The 20,411-nt window shown below is 41.6% G+C and overlaps 1 protein-coding gene across 1 annotated transcript in view; it reads right to left on the reverse strand.

The window, feature by feature from the left end:
- Positions 1-20,411, reverse strand: part of PIWIL4 (piwi like RNA-mediated gene silencing 4) — a 277,179-nt gene that overhangs the window by 26,566 nt on the left and 230,202 nt on the right. The window contains exon 14 of the mRNA XM_089687941.1: positions 367-514. Within this exon, the coding sequence (XP_089544067.1) occupies positions 367-514 (148 nt within the window). The remainder of the gene's footprint in view (positions 1-366; positions 515-20,411) is intronic.

Genomic DNA, 20,411 nt, shown 5'->3' on the forward strand with positions numbered 1-20,411 from the left:
ATTGCCGCTAGTGCCTATAGCCACAGGCAGTAGTCGCATGCTCCAAATGGAACAGGTTGGTTGTACGCAAGTCAGTCTATGGATCGACCTGGGTACAATCAGCTTGTCCATAGATGGACCAAATCTTGACCAGTCCCTGCTGAACCACCCAGGATTCGAGAGTCATGTTCATTGCATGATTCCCTCCAATCTCCTCCTTCAGAGACAGTTGTACATTTTTAGATTTTTTCATTTTTGTTCTCTCCATGACAATGGCCATCAGGACAAAAAGAGGGAGTGCATTTCCCCAAGAAAAGAAAGACCTGTAACAATACTGATGAACATCTAATTGATTTACAGTAAATGTTCCAAGTATATTGTACTCACTGGCCAGTTGTAGTACAGATGACAAAGCTTATATGTCAGACGTTGCAGGTGATCGGGTTTCAGACAGTTGGAGTCATAAAGAACATTGTAATATGTAGGGTTCACTGTTCCCTGGCGGGCATTTTGACTCATCAGGAAAAAGTCATACCTAGGCAACAACAGTTTTGTGTTAGGTTAAGCACATATTCAATAAGCTCTGCATGAAATCTTAGAAGAAAAGGGTGCAGTGTGATAGCTGGGCACTACAGTGCCTAAGTGATTAGAGTTCCTGCAGTGTTATGATCTTTGATCTGATTCTCATCAAAGACATAAGGACATTTGCATGGAGTATTTTTTGGCTGTTCCAAAGTTTTGGTTAAGTTTTCTTCACAGTCAAAAACAAAAATCTGTGGTAACTGGTTTCCACCCAAAGCTGGCCATAATGTGTGTGCATATGGCTGTGACAGAGATATTAGACTGTAAGTTCCTATAAAAAAAACTGGCTGACATGGTTCCAATGTCTTTTTAATGTGGAAAAAAAACATACATCAGGGAGTAAAATATACAATTGCTCAGATTAGTCTTTTTTGCTGGCTACTCCAACATCCATAAAAAGATGAATATTGCAGTAAAAAAAAAAAACAAAAGGGATTTTTTCTACTCAGTGTAAAATCCCCTTTCTCTAAATTCATTGAAGGACAGAACCTGGAAATATTCTTGACTGTAGGATTAGAGCCTTCTTTGGTCTACCATGATGAGGCCTGTTCTGAGTGGAACCTGTCCTGTTAAACCGCTGCATGTTCTTGGCCACCGTGCTGCAGCTCAGTTTCAGGGTCTTGGCAATCTTCTTATAGCCTAGGCCATCTTTGTGTAGAGCAACAATTCTTTTTTTCAGATCCTCAGAGAGTTCTTTGCCATGAGGTGCCATGTTGAACTTCCAGTGACCAATATGAGAGTGATAAAACCAAATTTAACACATACCGGTCTTTGTGCTGGGAGCACGCCGTATAGTGTGCTCCCAGCAAAAAGACCGCTGTGTTACTGAGAGCCCCGGGTCCCGTTCGAACGATCAGGACCTGGGACTCCTGATTCCGGGTCACATGATCGCTGCGATAGCCTCTCATTGGCTATCACAGTGATCAGTCACTGTGAAGCCTGCCCCCCTTGTTTTGTTTTCTCTCTGAATGGAGGACAGAGATACATTGCAGAGAGAAAAAAAACAAAACAGGTAAATACGTGAATAAATATTACAAAATAAAGAAAAAAATAACTATATAAAGGTATGATCTAGTTTACTGCCAGGGTTAGTGTTTGGGTCAAGGTCAGGATTTTTTTTAATTGGTATCAGTGTCAGTGTGTGTTCATCAAAAAAAAAACAAAAAAAAAAACAAAACAGAAAACAAAATGCACACTATTGTTTCTGGGCTGTAGTACAGGTACAAATAACATACACATATATGGTATTGCTGCGATCAACAAAAGCTGTAAAATGTATTTTGGGTTGTTCTTGGGTGGTAGATTATGGTAGTAACAAGAAACACACAGCTAAATTTAAAAATATATATATTTTTTTTACTATTTTGGGCCAGTTTTTCTTTGATAATAATAAAAAAAAGTCAGGAGATATTCATTACTATTTACCTCCAAATGAAAGCCCAATTTGTCCTGAAAAAAACAAGGTAGTTGTGATGATATGTACGGTTTTACTAACACGTCAACGTGTAAAATTTTACTTAGGCTTTAAGATTTGTTTTACTCTTAGGAATGAAGGGGTTAATATACTTCTGGAGACACTCCTTTGCTGCCTTGGTGGTATATTTTGGGTCATTGTCATGCTGGAAGACCCATCCATGACCCATCTTCAGTGTTCTGGCTGAGGGAAGAAGGTTCTCATCTAAGATTTTACAATACATGGCCCCATCCATTGGCCCCTTATTAAAAAGTGTTCCTTTTTTTAATAATTCTTCAGTTACTTCCTGGTTTGTAGCCTAGGCAAACAAAGTCATACATCCCAGGAGTATTCAGGAGTGGAGGAGGGGCTTTCTCAGCTAAGCACAGCCTCCTGCCTCAGCTAAGGGCAGATAGATTCCAGGAAGTAAATACTAGATCAATCATTTGCCCTTACTCAAGGTTGCCACAGCCAGAAATGTTAGGCAAGAGTTTTTCAAAGTGATTTCTCAGCAAAACAAAAAGCATGGAAACATGGATGGATGGGGGAGTTTGCTTTGAATATTAAAAATGAATTAACCAGTAGCCGACCGCAGATAGCCGAATGACGGCTGCACTGCGGCCGGCCAGTTCTGGGTGGACGTCATATGACGTCCTCCCAGAACGCGCTCTCGCACCCGGCGATCTCCGTGATCGCTGTTGTGATCGCTGATCACAGCTGATCACGTGATGTGGTAAAAGGCCAATCACAGCGGCCTTTTACCACCTGATCAGCGGTGTCCAATGACATGCTGATCAGAGGGAAATGCAAGTGCCGGTTCTCGGCTGCACTTTCCTCACGCTGTCAGATCGTGAGGAAAGTACTGCCGAGAACCGGCAGTTGTCAGAGTGGGGATCGGCACCGATCATCAGGGCACTGATGATCAGTGCCCTGATGATCGGTGCCCAGCAGTGACACCCGCAAGTTCCGCCCACCTGTGCCCAGCAGTGCGTCCACTAGCTCCGCCCACCCGTGCCCAGCAGTGCCCCCACCTGTGCCACTCTGCAGTGCCACCTACCTGTGCCCAGAAGTGCCACCAACCTGTGCCCAGCAGTGCCACCCACCTGTGCCCACCCACCTGTGCCCACCAGTGCAGCCCAGCAGTGCTGCCAGTCAGTGCCACCAGTCAGTGCCCAGGGGTTGTGCCAGTCAGTGCCGCCAGTCAGTGCGCATCAGTGATGCCAGTCAGTGCCGTCTATCAGTACCCATAATCAGTGTCACCTATCAGTGCCGCCTATCAGTGCTGCATATTAGTGCCGCCTATTCGTGACACCTCATTAGTGCTGTCTATCAGTGCCGCCTATCCGTGCCACCTCATTAGTACTGCCTATCAGTGCCCTTTAGTGCTGCCTATCAGTGGCCATCAGTGCCGCCTACCAGTGCCCATCAGTGCTGCCTCATCAACGCACATCAGTGAAGGAGAAAAAATACCTGTTTGAAAAATTTTATAAAAGAAACTTTTTTTTTTTTCAAATTTTTTTATTTATAGCGCAAAAAGTAAAGCGCCCAGTGGCGATTAAATAGCACCAAAAGAAAGCTCTATTTGTGAGAAAAAAATGATCAAAATTTCATATGGGTACAGTCTTGCATGACCGCGTAATTGTCAATCAAAGTGCGGCAGCGCTGAAAGCTGAAAATTGGCCTGGTAAATAAGGTGGTATAAGTGCCTGGTAGGCAAGTGGTTAAATAGCATTTTTAGTTTGTGGTGCTCAGATACACTGTAGTTCCATTTTAAGTCTGTGATGACTGGCATTTCTATCATTCGTTGTTTCCTGTACTCCTTTCATTTGTGTACCACCACCATATCATTTGTGTCTCCTGTACAGTTAATCGGTCAGTACACCCAAAAGTGATATTTTAGTTACCAGTGGAGTCTAATGGGCTTAGTCACCCTCTGGCTTCTTGTAGTCATTACTTTACAATAGTTTTTTGCTCTGTTCCTACTAATTCTGCTGCATGGATCATCCAATAAAATGAATCGCTCATCTAGGAGAGTTGAACCCTCTAATCTATTCATGGCTGCACTAGATGTGAAGATCTGGGATCCCAATTCCAGACATCTCACCACAACATACAGTCAGGTCCATAAATATTGGGACATCAACACAATTCTAACATTTTTAGCTCTATACACCACCACAATGGATTTGAAATGAAATGAACAAAATGTGCTTTAACTGCAGACTGTCAGCTTTAATTTGAGGGTATTTACATCCAAATCAGGTGAACGGTGTAGGAATTACAACAGTTTGCATATGTGCCTCCCACTTCTTAAGGGACCAAAAGTAATGGGACAGAATAATAATCATAAATCAAACTTTCACTTTTTAATACTTGGTTGCAAATCCTTTGCAGTCAATTACAGCCTGAAGTCTGGAACGCATAGACATCAGCAGACGCTGGGTATCATCCCTGGTGATGCTCTGCCAGGCCTCTACTGCAACTGTCTTCAGTTCCTGCTTGTTCTTGGGGCATTTTCCCTTCAGTTTTGTCTTCAGCAAGTGAAATGCATGCTCAATCGGATTCAGGTCAGGTGATTGACTTGGCCATTGCATAACATTCCACTTCTTTCCCTTAAACTCTTTGGTTGCTTTTGCAGTATGCTTTGGGTCATTGTCCATCTGCACTGTGAAGCGGCGTCCAATGAGTTCTGAAGCATTTGGCTGAATATGAGCAGATAATATTGCCCGAAACACTTCAGAATTCATCCTGCTGCCTTTGTCAGCAGTCACATCATCAATAAATACAAGAGAACCAGTTCCATTGGCAGCCATACATGCCCACGCTATGACACTACCACCACCATGCTTCACTGATGAGGTGGTATGCTTAGGATCATGAGCAGTTCCTTTCCTTCTCCATACTCTTCTCTTCCCATCACTCTGGTACAAGTTGATCTTGGTCTCATCTGTCCATAGGATGTTGTTCCAGAACTGTGAAGGCTTTTTTAGATGTCGTTTGGCAAACTCTAATCTGGCCTTCCTGTTTTTGAGGCTCACCAATGGTTTACATCTTGTGGTGAACCCTCTGTATTCACTCTCTTGATTGTTGACTTTGACACACATACACCTACCTCCTGGAGAGTGTTCTTGATCTGGCCAACTGTTGTGAAGGGTGTTTTCTTCACCAGGGAAAGAATTCTTCGGTCATCCACCACAGTTGTTTTCCGTGGTCTTCCGTGTCTTTTGGTGTTGCTGAGCTCACCGGTGCGTTCCTTCTTTTTAAGAATGTTACAAACAGTTGTTTTGGCCACGCCTAATGTTTTTGCTATCTCTCTGATGGGTTTGTTTTGTTTTTTCAGCCTAATGATGGCTTGCTTCACTGATAGTGACAGCTCTTTGGATCTCATCTTGAGAGTTGACAGCAACAGATTGCAAATGCAAATAGCACACTTGAAATGAACTCTGGACCTTTTATCTGCTCATTGTAATTGGGATAATGAGGGAATAACAAACACCTGGCCATGGAACAGCTGAGAAGCCAATTGTCCCATTACTTTTGGTCCCTTAAGAAGTGGGAGGCACATATGCAAACTGTTGTAATTCCTACACCGTTCACATGATTTGGATGTAAATACCCTCGAATTAAAGCTGACAGTCTGCAGTTAAAGCACATCTTGTTCGTTTCATTTCAAATCCATTGTGGTGGTGTATAGAGCCACAAATGTTAGAATTGTGTCCATGTCCCAATATTTATGGACCTGACTGTATAAGAGACTATTAGGTAGTATAACTCTGCTCCATCTTTCAATCAGTTGCTGACAGGCTCATGCAAATATACAGCTGGCCATGGTCTTTGCACCAGATCATGTACATGTACATGATATTGTTGTACTGATGTACGCCAGATCACGTACATGTACGTGGTCTTTAATTTCTAGGTAGGGGGCATGTGTGTCCGTTACCCCATCTGTGCAGTCATTCACTACTGCATAAGCCGATCAGCAGGTTCAGCCAAATGAGTGAATGACATAACAGAGCTCTGTGTTGACTAGCAACACAGACCTCTGTACAGACAGCAGTGATGTGTCTTTTTTTCTTCCTGCAAAGCAGAGAGTAAAAAGAGTCACATGGATTAGTAAGATAAGCCCATACTACACACAGTACACATTGCTGGCACACCGCTAACCCTTCGCTTATCCCTAGATGTTACCCCTTCCCAGCCAGAGTCATTTGTAAAGTGACAGTGTATAGTATTAACACTGATCACTGTATTAGTGTCACTGGAGATGTCAGTGTCAGTTGCGACAAAGTGTCAGATTGCTCGGAGCACTATCACAGTCCCACTATAAGTCGCTTATCACCGCCATTACTAGTACACAAATAAATAATTCAGTATTTATCCCATTGTTTGTAGACACTACAACTTTCACGCAAACTAATTAATGCACACTTATTGATTTTCTTGGTTTTTTTTTACAAAAAACATGTAACAGAATATATGTTAGCCTACATTTATGAAAATTTTTTTATTTTTTACATTTTTATTGGATATGTTTTATAACAAAAAGTAAAAAAATGTTGTTTTTTTCAAAATTTTCATTTATATAATAAAAACGCAGTGGTGATTAACCGTTTCAATACCGTGCAATTTTACACCTTCCTGCCCAGGCCATTTTTCAGGTTTCAGCGCTCTCACACTTTGAATGACAATTGCGCGGTCATACAACATTGTACCCAAACTAAAATTTTATCATTTTCTTCTCACAACTAGAGCTTTCTTTTGGTGGTATTTAATCACCGCTGGGGTTTTTATTTTTTGCTAAATTAACAAAAAAAGACCAAAAATGTTGAAAAAAAAACACATTTTTCTTTGTTTCTGTTATAAAAGTTTACAAATAAATAATTGTTCTTCATAAATTTAGGCTGAGATGTATTCTGCTACATGTCTTTGGTGAAAATAACCCAAATTAGGATGTATTTTTTAGTTTGTAGGAAAGTTATAGAGTTCACAAACTATGGTATAGATCTGATTATTGATCAATCCTGAAGTACTGACAGCCAATCTAATTTCTTGAGGTCCAAGAATATCAGAATAGTACAGATATCCCCAAATGACCCCTTTTTGCAGAGTAGACAGTCCGACGTACTTCATAAGAGGCATGGCGAGTTTTTTGAAGTTGTATTTTTTTGTCATAATTTTTCAGAAAATGAAAAAATTAAAAAAATTATTTTCACTATTTTTTTTTTTTACATACTGTCACCAGTGCAGTACAGCGTCATCATATAACTGGCATGGCGGTGAACAGGGACACTGACTGGTGACAGTATGAAAAAAAAAATATATATATATTTTTTTAAATTTTTTTATTATATTTAATTTTTTATTACATTTTTTTTTTTTTTTTTTAAGATTTTTTTTCATATTTCACTATGACCAAAGTAGTACAATGTTACCATAGTAACATTGTACTACTTTGGGGAAGTGATCAGCATTTTTTTTTTTTTTTTTTACATAATTTGCTTATAGCAAAGAATTACTTTGCTATAAGCAAGCATTTAGCTGAATGAAATCGATTCATTCAGCTTTTTTTATTTTTTGTGCTTAGCTGTGATTTGGTCACAGCTAATCACATGACATGTGCATGTGATTAGCTGTGACCATTCACAGCTAGGCACTAGTATACAATGGATGGGATCATGAATGAAGCCATCCATTGTATACAACTGTCATGTGACCTGCTGTGATTGGTCACAGCAGGTCACATGGTACCAGCAACGGGAGCCGGTACTCGGATCTGTCATCGGCCGTGTCCGAGGTGCACGGCCGGTGACAGATCGCACTGCTGCGTGGCTCTGCATTAGCGCAAACGGCGCATGTGCGGGAGCACGCCAAATGGCGTGCACCCGGAATGCAGGGACACATTTGAAGCCGCTAAAACGGCCATTGGCCGGGCGGCTAATGGTTAAATATCACCAAAAGAAAGCTCTATTTTTGTGAACAAAAAAAAGAATTAAAAATTTAATTTGTGTACAGAGTTGCATGACCATGCTATTGCCAGTTAAAGTAGCGAAGTGGCGAACAGCAAAAAAATGCCCAATGTACCCCATACTCATTCACATGTGGGGGTTTGGCAGGGGGGGTCCTCTGCTATCCTGGCCTTTTTTTTCAATTTCAGCGTGGGGTTACCCTCAGAATCCATACCAGACCTGAAGGGCCTGGTAGGGATTGGGGGGGGGGACCCCATGCTGTTTTTTTTTTGCCCTTGAATTTTCATTGCCGGCAACCCGCTGACAAGCTGATGAGTCATGGTTGTTAAAGGACGCGGTGGCTAGCCTCCTTGCCCGCTCCTTAGCCTCCTCCTGTCTGCCCATTCTACAAAGACAGCAGATGTGAAGCAGTGTCGATGTGGGCTAATGTTCCTGTATGTTAACCTGCATTGATGGCTTGTGCGCAGCTCTAAGAGCACACACCCCGGAGCCCGGTGATTGGTGTGTCGCCCGTGTTGTGGACTTTTGAATCACGTCTCAAAAATATGACTTTTATCAAGACATAATATTATGTGGCAAACAGCTCAGTATAGCCGGATGCTAAGAGTTAATTTTGTCTTGGTTGAACCATCAAGGATTCTAGTTAAGAAATGGAGAATGGGGGAAGTGAGTCTTTTCCAAGACAATAAGCCTGTTTGAACTGTCAACAAGGACTATTTGTATATGGAGGTTGAGAAGAATGCACATACAGAAAAGTCAAACACATAGCCAGATAGGACTTTGACTTTTAAACATTTCAACAAGAATGAGAGGGGAACTCAACTGGTTGAAAGCTTAACCAAAACCTGTAGAGTGTGATGAACTAACAGACCTCTGAAACTATTACCATATACTATTGTTCACCAAGGGTGAAAGCATTAACAATTGTTTACCATGAGTCCAATACAAGGGCCATGCAAACAGAGAGTTTTTTTTCCTACACAGAGAAAATGTTGATTCTGAAACAAAGGGGTGAAATTCAGGACATTTAAGTTTAAAAGTTCACTGTATATCATGACAAAAATATACTACAAAAACATATCATAAATAGGATGTTATAGATTTTAAACACCACTAAATACTCAGCAAGGGGAACTATATATCACTAATTTGAGTATTGAGATGATGGGAAGTAAGATGTATTATAGACTAGCATTAGTTACATGTCTTATCAGGAAACAAACAGGATGGTACTTCAAGGAGGAATAACTGAATATACACCTATATTCCATGGTCCCTATTTAGAATAATATAGGTATCACTGCTATATCTGGATAGAGCCGTATATTTTATTCCTGAAATTACCTGAAGATTCCACCCAAGGTATGAGTCATCTCAAATACTCACATTGTTCTGTGATACATGACCGCCACCTGGCGGGCAGGTGAGAAATAGCTTATGTACACACATTTCTCAACTAGCCAATCAGGAAGCCTGGTGGGAAGGTATCTTAGAACAATGGACTAGTGGATATAAAAGCCCATGTGCTTTAAGGAAAAGGGATCCCTCATAAAAACCTCATGGAAAGACCTGACATCTGAAGAAGATCTGCTGAATAACTACTCTTCCATCTTTTCAAACTTCCTAAAACTTTAAACCTCTAATCTTATAACTTCCTACATTCTCCCCTACTGAATCTATCACTTGCTATATATATCAGTCTAAAGGCGTTCCACTGCCAGCTAAATCCACGGGAGAGTTGCCTAGTCTGAATTCCGGGTGTGGTGAGATATTTATGTGATTTTTGTATTAATTATTTTCTCTGTTGTGTGGAATCATAAAAATTACCTCAGTGTATCATAACAATATTGGGTAGTTAGATATATGTAGAAAGATACTGTGTTACTGTTAAAAATTGTTTATTGCCATATTATACATTTTTTTTTTTCATATTTCATAATTTATTGAATATTAATAACCAGAGTATCATATATCAAGGGCTTCCTTCTTGCAATCCTATGGCCACGGCTTGTAAGAATATAACCTTTGAGATATTCGAAATTATTAATTATTAATAAATTTAATAAATATCATATCATTTAAAATTTGTGATTGATGTAATTAGTTAGAGACCTTATTATTGTGTCTTACATTGGTAGGATATATTTTTGATTGTGTGTACCAATGTTCATTTATCACCAGTCTTTTGCGTTTTGTGTTAATATATATATAATTTTTGTACATAAATAAATTTTTATATTTATCTATTATAAGGCAAATTTTGTGTGTATGGTACGAAATCATATTGGCTAAAAGAATTCAAGGTATAATAATAAGTGGTGATCAAATTATCAAAGTGTCCAAATTATTGGTTTACTAAATATTTGCCGTATTTTAACGGCTGGAGGCACTGTAATATTTCATCTAAGGGAAAGGGACACGCCCTTTATAAATAATATATATCCTTACATAAACCACCACAACATAAATTTGGAGGCACTGCTGAGATTCATAGAAATCGTACCATAACACAAAACGCACTGGTGATTGTATATTTGTACACTTTATCAAACATATATTTTGTATCAAAATGGCATCCAGTAATCACGGATCCACCTCTTCCAAGCATAACGAGGAAAATATGGCGGCTCAAGGCATTGAGCAGGAAGTTATGAAGCCAGCTCGGAAAGCTGCCGGTGCTTGGCAGAAGTATGTTGAAAATGAAGTAATAGATTATCTCCGCAAGAGATTAAGTTTGGGGGATAGCAATAGGGAATTTGTGGATGAAGAGAAAAAGCAGGCTATTAGCACCTTTGAGGACCTGTTCAACCAAAAGGGCCAGGTTGTTGGGTTTTTAATAGCATTTGCTGGAGCAGAAAGTGATAGAAGCCGTGACAGACTTCTCCTAGAAGCTTGGCCCATGTTATGGTTCATGACCGCTGGAGCTGCCCAGCAGACCATGACTCTAAGGGAAGAGTTGTCAGAGGCCCGCCTCTTGTTAGAAAGCAAAAATCAGGACATTGAGTCTTTGAAAGGGAAGCTTGGTCATGCCGGTGTTCGTTTAGACGAATCCGAGAAACATTATGATAGATTGGTCGGAGACTTTCGAAGTGCTCAGGACCTGTATGAGAGAAACTTTCAGGAATTAAAACAACTTCAAAAGAAGTATCAGGACTTAAAAGATGAGGTGGAGTACTTCAGATCAGAGAGGTTATCTCCTGTCAAAATTAAAGTTCACCCAGGGGATAAGCATGACCAGTCAGAACTTACCTTGATAAAATCTGAGCAGAAAACTCTGGAGGAGCAGATTATAAGGTTGACGGCCCAAATAAATTCTGGGGTCCAAAGACGGACCAACCCAGTCAAGCCAGAGGCTGATGAGCGGAGATACCCGCATCACAGCGAAGTATCTGATAGTGAGTCAGGGTCAGAATATAGGTCACCTCCTAAGCTTTCAAGATATACTCCAGAGCGCTCAGAAGAAAAATATGAGGTTTCATATAGGCAGGAAGGGAAATCCCAGGGGTCATTCAGGAGATATGACACCCCAAAGGTCATTAAGTTCCTGAAGGACACTGTTCCTATGTTTTCTAAGAAAGGGTCCCTTGAGATCACCGAACACATGAGAACATATGAACAGACGTTAGAGATTCTGGGCATTAGAGATGACCACACCAAAATAGAATTGCTGCCATGGGTGTTTGAAGAGAAATACCGGCAATTCTTTGAGACCTTGAGGGCCTATTCCAATCAGTCCTGGAGAGAGGTTAAACATAAGTGCCACATGGAATTTGGGCCTTATAAAACTGTAACCTCTGCCAAGGCTGCGGCCTACAATTTAAAGTGTGGTCCTCACCAAAGCCCTGCAGAATTTCTGGCTGTCCTCAGAAATGCCTATTTCCTGGCTGAAAAGGATCCCAATCCTAACCAGCCAGAATTCAAGACACTATTCTATGAAGCATTACCTGCTTACATAAAATTGGGACTTGCAAAGGATTACAGAAAGGGATGCTCTCTTGATTGGTTGGTGAGAGAGAGTGACTATTTATTCTCGATCCAACAGTCCAGTGAGGGCGGGATAAAAAGAGAACCCAAAAATAGCCCCAAGATAGTAGCAGCCACTACCGTTTCCCCTCCAAATCCAAATTTGCAGGCAGAGAAGAAATCATATGCGGAAGTAGTCCGTGGGGGTAAAACCAATGGTTCCCCTAGATTTGTACCTCAAACCCAGCAAGTGAAGGAGGTCCATAACTTTGCACCCCAAAACCAGTGGGTGAGAAAGGATAGACAAAAGCCAGGGAACTACGGTAGTGGAAGTGAGAAGAATAAAAAGTATGGTAAGGGCCAGTATAGTGATGAGAATCAAAGGAGGCAATGGTATCCTCAGAGGTTCTATTATCCTCGCCAAAACCAACATGGGAATTTTTATGGGAACCCCAATTTCAACAGGCCCCATAATTACAATAAGAATCCCAATTTTAATAAAAACTCCGACTTCCAAAGATTTCCTCCACGCCAAGAACACCCTCAGGCTCAAAGGGGGGATACAGTACCCCAGGCTCCCTTTAATAACAGGGAGACCCCAAAACCTCAGAGAGAACAATGGCGTCGGGACCAGAGCAGTAGTTCTGACTCTGAGTCTCATTACCAGTCTCGTCCAAAATACAAGCGCAAGTATAGGAAAAGGGAGAATCAACAGAATGACTCCTCTGAGCGTATTGGACAAATAGAGGCACAGGTCAGCAAAATGGCTGAACAAATGGACAGGCTTGTCACTCAATTTCCATCCAATCCTTTTTTAGGAGCAGCTCCTGTGACCAACCAAGGGTCACAGAATTAACAGGCAACCAAGCCTTAAACCAACAGGGGAAGACACTGAGTCAAATGACAGGAGATGTGTGCCCCGTCCCTGACACGCCTACTAATAGAGAATCTAGTTCTCAGGCAAAGGGGGACCAGTTGTTGGTTATTAATGATTCTCCTGTTTTTCAGTGTCCATCTATTGCCCCTAATATAGTTGCGGCATCAGAAGTCGTCGGGATTGACAAGCTAGACGGAGCACCAACTTCTAGTTGTGCTTCTGTCTTGAGACAGTCCAAGAATCCCACCAGGGAGGATAAGGGTGATGTGTCCACCACATGCGGTGAGATAAGAGCTAGTCATATGTTATTGAAGGGCCCACAGATCTTCAACCACACTAATTTCATGTGTGAGCTGACTGAATCTGATGGGAGATATTATGCCACAGTACAGGTGCAGGATGCCAGTGATCTTTCGATTGTCGGCTTAATAGACACTGGATCCCAAGCAACCATCATGTCACAGGAACATTTTGACAAAGTGGCGAATGTCATGCCCACCAAGCCGAGACTTAAAAGTTTTGACAGCTCATTGATTGGTGTAGGTGGAGACCCGTTACAAGTCATGGGTACCGCCTGGCTTAAATTGAAACTGGGTAATAAGGAACTGAGACACCCCATCATCATTGCCAGTATCTCCCAGCACCACATGATAATTGGGATGGACTTCCTAAAAAGGCTGAACACCATAGTTGACTGTGTGAACCAAGTCCTGTGGTCACAGGTAAATACCCCAATTAAATATGGGAAACTTAAAACTCCCCATTCCCGACAACACTGCCACCTGGTGGAAGAAAGGCCTGGATCATTAGAAATCCATTTCAGGAACAGCCAACTTCCTGATGTAACGGTTATCAAACCTGATGACCATAACCCTATCAGAAGAGATGAGGAACACATTTTTAGAATTCCCCAAGATAAAATAAAAGATATTTCCCTCCAAGATGACATCCTTACGATATCTTTTCATCAGGAGGATAAACCAAGAAAAGGGGGAGATCACACCCAATTCTTGACAGGTATTGAAAGGGTTAACAGCGACTTGTTTATCCCCATCCGGATAAATGGTCTTAATAGGTCAAAATATGCCAAACTAGATTTGAGACAGGAACACAGCTTTGTAAGCCATGGGTTGATAAAACACCTGACCGAAATGGAAATGATCCGTTTCTCCACACCTCAGCGTCATTGGATTTCAGACTCCCTTGATGACTCTGATGATCACAATTCAATGGCTAGGTGTCTCTTAAACGTCACTGTAGGAAACAAAACAGCCACCCATGTGTTCCTAGTCTTGGATAATCCCCAAACTAAAATTTATTTTGGCAACGATGTATTACATCGCTTTGCAATGCAAGTCGACCTAATTAATGACTGTTTATGGAGTCGACTAAAGGGGGACCCCGAAAAATACCAAAATCTGGACTTAGCTTTAAAATCCCAGCAACAGATGCCTTATGCTGTTGAAGTCCAGGTAGCCCAGAAGATTACAATTCCTAAGGGCATAAATAACTTCATACTCCCCATCCAAGTTAAAAAGGGACATAGACTGAAGGGGTCAGATGCATTGGTATGCCTCTCCCATAAAATGCAGGGGGAGGGACTGAACATTACACACACGCCCCTAGTCAACACACATCAATCCCCGATGTACATTTACATACATAATCTGTCCAATCAGGACATCGTCTTACCCAAAGAGACCCTTATTGGTCTAGCGGTAGAGACTGAATATTATACCTTTGGGGTTACTAACCAGGTGATTGGACTCATCCCCAATGAATATTTGTCGGAGGAACAATTAATTGAACAAACATTCCATTCATTACCAGAGGGTATTTTCACCATAGAGTCCATTTATCCATTCGATTCTAAAGATGGCACCTGTCGAGTCGAAGAGACATCAATTGTCTTTGATCACCCAATCAAAGAACAAGAGTACCCCAAAGAACCTGGATGGCAGGAGAACACACACACACATCACATACCCAATGACCTCACCACGAAACTTGAAGAGGCATATGAGATAGGTCAGCCGGAAAGCTTTCCTGGATTCAAGGAGTTAGTGGAAGAGATGGTGGCCCTCGCCGACGCGTGTGCCAGTGATCTCGACCGACAATTGCTCCGAGAGCTTCTCCTTGAATTCCAAGAGATCTTTGCCAAGGATTCTTACGATTGTGGGACTACTGACCTACACATCGCTAGGATCCAAACAGATCCAGATGCCCCACCAGTATTCGTAAGACAGTATAGGTTACCATTAGCTTCCTATGAATCTCTAGCTGAGATTATCAGGAAGTTACATGAAAGGGGTATAATTCGGCCCATCCACAGCTCCTACAACCACCCGATCCTGGGTATTTTAAAACCCAATGGACAATGGCGTTTGTGCGCTGACCTCCGTCAGCTGAACAAACGTGTGTACATGTCAGGATGGCCTGTCCCATACATAGACCAATGTCTCGCCCAGCTCCAAGGATCTCAAGTTTTCACAGCCTTGGATTGTGCACAGGGGTATTGGACCATAAAGGTGAGTGAGGAAGACCAATACAAACTGGCCTTCAGTTTTGGGAATCGACAATATTGTTGGGTGAGAATGCCTTTCGGATTCATAAATTCCGGACATGAATTTGCTGTGTTCATGCACAAGGCCATGCCAGACGCCTTCGAAAGGGGGACGTTGGCATATGTGGACGATATCCTGATCAAAAGTACTGATATGGCCAAACACATTACAGAACTTCGGCATGTCCTGGGCCAATTAAAAGCAGCAGGAGTAAAACTGTCCTTACAAAAAGCCCAGTGGTGTCACACGAAGGTAAACTTCCTAGGCCATGAAGTTACTGCTGAAGGTTTGAACCCACAAAAGAAGAAAGTTGAGGCGGTTCTGAACTGTAAAGTCCCTACTAACCTTAAAGAATTGAGATCCTTCCTAGGTATGGTAAACTACTCGCGTAAGTTTATTGATAATTACGCCGAGATAAGCAAGCCACTGCTTCACCTACTGAAGAAGGATGTCGAATGGTCGTGGGGTAAGAAACAGGAGGACGCCATGAAGGAATTAAAGGAACGTCTCACACAAGCCCCGTGTCTCGGATATCCCGAAGGGGGTAAAAATTTCTATCTAGAGACAGGGTTTACGCAGGTAAGTATGAGTTCTGTTCTTTACCAGAAACGTGATAATGTCAGTAAGGTGATTGCCTATGCCAGTAAAACTTTGTCCCCGGTTGAAGTAAAGTTCAGTGACTGTGAAAAAGCTCTATTGTCCACCGTGTGGGCATTACAGAATTTTCGCAGTTACATTCAGGGAGAGAGAATCATTGTTGAAACGGCACACCAGCCTTTACAGTATTTAAAGAGTGAACGTATCAAGGGAGGAAATGTGTCTAATAGCCGCATCACTGCTTGGACTTTGTCTTTGCAAGGGTGGCCGCTTGAAATTCGGTACAAACAGAACAAGGAAAGTCCAGTAGCCCAGGGCCTAGCCGAGCTCCATGATTGTTCCGCAACTACGCCTGTTATGGAGGCCCCGGACACTGACTTTCTGGAAGAACAACTGTTCTCTCCCTACAAGGTTTACGATGAAGAATACTGTAAACAGCTGCCGTGTGTATATGTGGATGGTTGTGCTTTTCATCACAAGGATGGGGAACAGCTCCAACTAGTGGCAGGTATTGGAATCGTTTGGACCCAAGGTGTCACCCCAATTTCTGTGGGATACAAACTTGGACCAAAAAGCAGTCAGGTTGCTGAACTTACTGCAATTCTTAGAGCAGTTGAGATGGCTATAGAGTTCAACATTAAAGAGTGTGCCATCATAACCGATTCCAATTATGTCAGGAATAGTTTTGTGGAGTATTTCCCTAGGTGGAAGCGAAACAACATGAACAAGAGTAATCACAAACCCGTGAAACATGGTAAGCTCTTTTGTCACATCGATGAACTGGTAAGGTCCAATGATCTCACCCTGCACTTCAAGAAGACCAAAGGCCACTCCAAGGTTCTAGGTGCCGAGAAAGAAGGGAATGATCTGGCCGATTCTCTAGCCAAGGAAGGGGCAATCACCGGTGAACTGTTAGACATTGACCAATTTTTAGGTACCGTACAGGTTGAAGCTGTCACCAGGCAACAGGCCAGAACAGCTGGTGATCCGAATGCATTACAGTGGAGTCACGATTCTCCTAGTGAGGATTTAATTACTGCCCAAAAAGAAGACCCAATAATTGGCTTGTTTTATAGTCATATAGAAGATCCCAACCAAAATCCCATAAATAAGGAAGTATGTAGTGGGAAGGAGGATTTACGTATCTTAATGAAATCCAAATCCCAATTCTCTTTATACCAGGGATTGTTGATACGAACCTCAAAGGGTGGCGTACAACAATGGGTCGTCCCACTTAAATTTAGAGGTTTGATGCTACAGCATGCCCATGATGCTCCCACTTCCGGTCATCGTGGAGAAAAGATCACGTATGAGATCCTGCGGGATTATGCCTACTGGCCTCATATGTTACGTGATGTGAAGGAGTACTGCCAAGGTTGCCTAATATGTCCCCAATTTCAACCTACCAAGCCAACTCACAGAGCACCTCTCCAGAAGAGGGGGATATGTATGCCTTGGTCAGACCTTCAGATGGATTTTATTGGGCCAGTAACAAAATCTTCACGAGGAAATCGGTATATGTTAACAGTTACATGTTTATTCACCAAGTATGTCGAATGTATACCAGCACCCAATAATAGCTCCGAGACATGTGCTGCATTGCTAATAAATCATGTATTTTCACGTTTTGGTTTACCTCAGAGGATAGAGTCTGATAGAGGATCGCACTTCACTAGCGAAGTGATGGCCAAATTGTGGAAGATTTTGGGGGTTAAAAGGAAATTGCATATCGCCTATCGGCCAGCCTCTAGTGGTGGTGTAGAACGATACAATCAGACCATCGTTAATGTCCTTAAGAAATTTGTTAAGGAAACAGGCAAAGATTGGGATGTCAAGCTCCCGCTGGTCCTGATGGCGTTGAGGGCTACTCCGAATACAGTTACAAAAATGTCATCTTTTGAACTGATGACAGGTAGACGGATGGTACTGCCCCAGCACTTATTGTATCGCACTACAGATCAAAATTTGATCAATGCTACCACCACACACCAGTACATAGAGGATTTACGTAAACATCTGCAATATGCTTTTGCCTTTGCCCAGCGGAATTTGGAAAGAGCTGCAACTAGTGCTAAGACATACTATGATCTCAAAACCTCCAAGAAGGAATATGAGATTGGTGACAAGGTCTATCTATACAACTTTGCAAGAGACCAGATCAAGGAACGGAAATTCCTTCCATCTTGGAAAGGTCCGTTCTCTATCATTGATAAAATCTCTCCGGTCGCATATAAATTGCAGGTTACCCGGTATGGTGAAATCAGTGATAGATGGGTGCACATCAATCAATTACGTGCTTGCCATCCGAAGTCTCAATTGCAGTTGTTGGAAGACTAACCCACCAGTTCCTATCTGGAGATATTGAGATCATCATTAAATTTCCTTTGAACATATAATTCATCTTTTGCCTTACAGGATCCAGTAACATAATTTTATGTATATCCAATACTTAAACTGTTCATTTTAATAATTGTGAAAGGAAGGCCCAGACAATGATCAGACCGGCGATCGGAGGTGTCAATGACCAGACCCTAGAAGGAAGCTATAATGTCCTGTGGGAAAGGCCAGATGCCAGAGATCGATCCGGAGACGATAACCTGATGTCCCAGGCCACCAAGGGCCAGTCCAGAGGAAAAGACCTGCCTAGGAGACCGTCTAAGAGACCCGTCGTGCGGAGGACCCATGGACCCCAAGATGGATGTGCCAGGCCAGGCCGGCCTCATCACAAGACCAGGATCGTCATCGGAAGTGTCCATCTAAAGACGCCGAGTCAAGTTGAGGACCAACCAGCATTACCGCTGCCATTTTATTATAAAAAAAAAAAAAAAAAAAATTTTTTATTATTTCATTCCCTTCACCGGAGAAGACGAACGATCACTCTAACCAAAAGTCCCACTCATGTTTTTCGATACAGACACCCCTCTACGCGTGCCTATACCCCAAAACAAAGGGGGATTTGTTGTGGACTTTTGAATCACGTCTCAAAAATATGACTTTTATCAAGACATAATATTATGTGGCAAACAGCTCAGTATAGCCGGATGCTAAGAGTTAATTTTGTCTTGGTTGAACCATCAAGGATTCTAGTTAAGAAATGGAGAATGGGGGAAGTGAGTCTTTTCCAAGACAATAAGCCTGTTTGAACTGTCAACAAGGACTATTTGTATATGGAGGTTGAGAAGAATGCACATACAGAAAAGTCAAACACATAGCCAGATAGGACTTTGACTTTTAAACATTTCAACAAGAATGAGACGGGAACTCAACTGGTTGAAAGCTTAACCAAAACCTGTAGAGTGTGATGAACTAACAGACCTCTGAAACTATTACCATATACTATTGTTCACCAAGGGTGAAAGCATTAACAATTGTTTACCATGAGTCCAATACAAGGGCCATGCAAACAGAGAGTTTTTTTTCCTACACAGAGAAAATGTTGATTCTGAAACAAAGGGGTGAAATTCAGGACATTTAAGTTTAAAAGTTCACTGTATATCATGACAAAAATATACTACAAAAACATATCATAAATAGGATGTTATAGATTTTAAACACCACTAAATACTCAGCAAGGGGAACTATATATCACTAATTTGAGTATTGAGATGATGGGAAGTAAGATGTATTATAGACTAGCATTAGTTACATGTCTTATCAGGAAACAAACAGGATGGTACTTCAAGGAGGAATAACTGAATATACACCTATATTCCATGGTCCCTATTTAGAATAATATAGGTATCACTGCTATATCTGGATAGAGCCGTATATTTTATTCCTGAAATTACCTGAAGATTCCACCCAAGGTATGAGTCATCTCAAATACTCACATTGTTCTGTGATACATGACCGCCACCTGGCGGGCAGGTGAGAAATAGCTTATGTACACACATTTCTCAACTAGCCAATCAGGAAGCCTGGTGGGAAGGTATCTTAGAACAATGGACTAGTGGATATAAAAGCCCATGTGCTTTAAGGAAAAGGGATCCCTCATAAAAACCTCATGGAAAGACCTGACATCTGAAGAAGATCTGCTGAATAACTACTCTTCCATCTTTTCAAACTTCCTAAAACTTTAAACCTCTAATCTTATAACTTCCTACATTCTCCCCTACTGAATCTATCACTTGCTATATATATCAGTCTAAAGGCGTTCCACTGCCAGCTAAATCCACGGGAGAGTTGCCTAGTCTGAATTCCGGGTGTGGTGAGATATTTATGTGATTTTTGTATTAATTATTTTCTCTGTTGTGTGGAATCATAAAAATTACCTCAGTGTATCATAACAATATTGGGTAGTTAGATATATGTAGAAAGATACTGTGTTACTGTTAAAAATTGTTTATTGCCATATTATACATTTTTTTTTTTCATATTTCATAATTTATTGAATATTAATAACCAGAGTATCATATATCAAGGGCTTC

Source organism: Staurois parvus, unplaced genomic scaffold (assembly GCF_062004578.1).
Source record: "Staurois parvus isolate SC_StPar_1 unplaced genomic scaffold, SC_StPar_1.0 ptg000440l, whole genome shotgun sequence".
NCBI lineage: Eukaryota > Metazoa > Chordata > Amphibia > Anura > Ranidae > Staurois > Staurois parvus.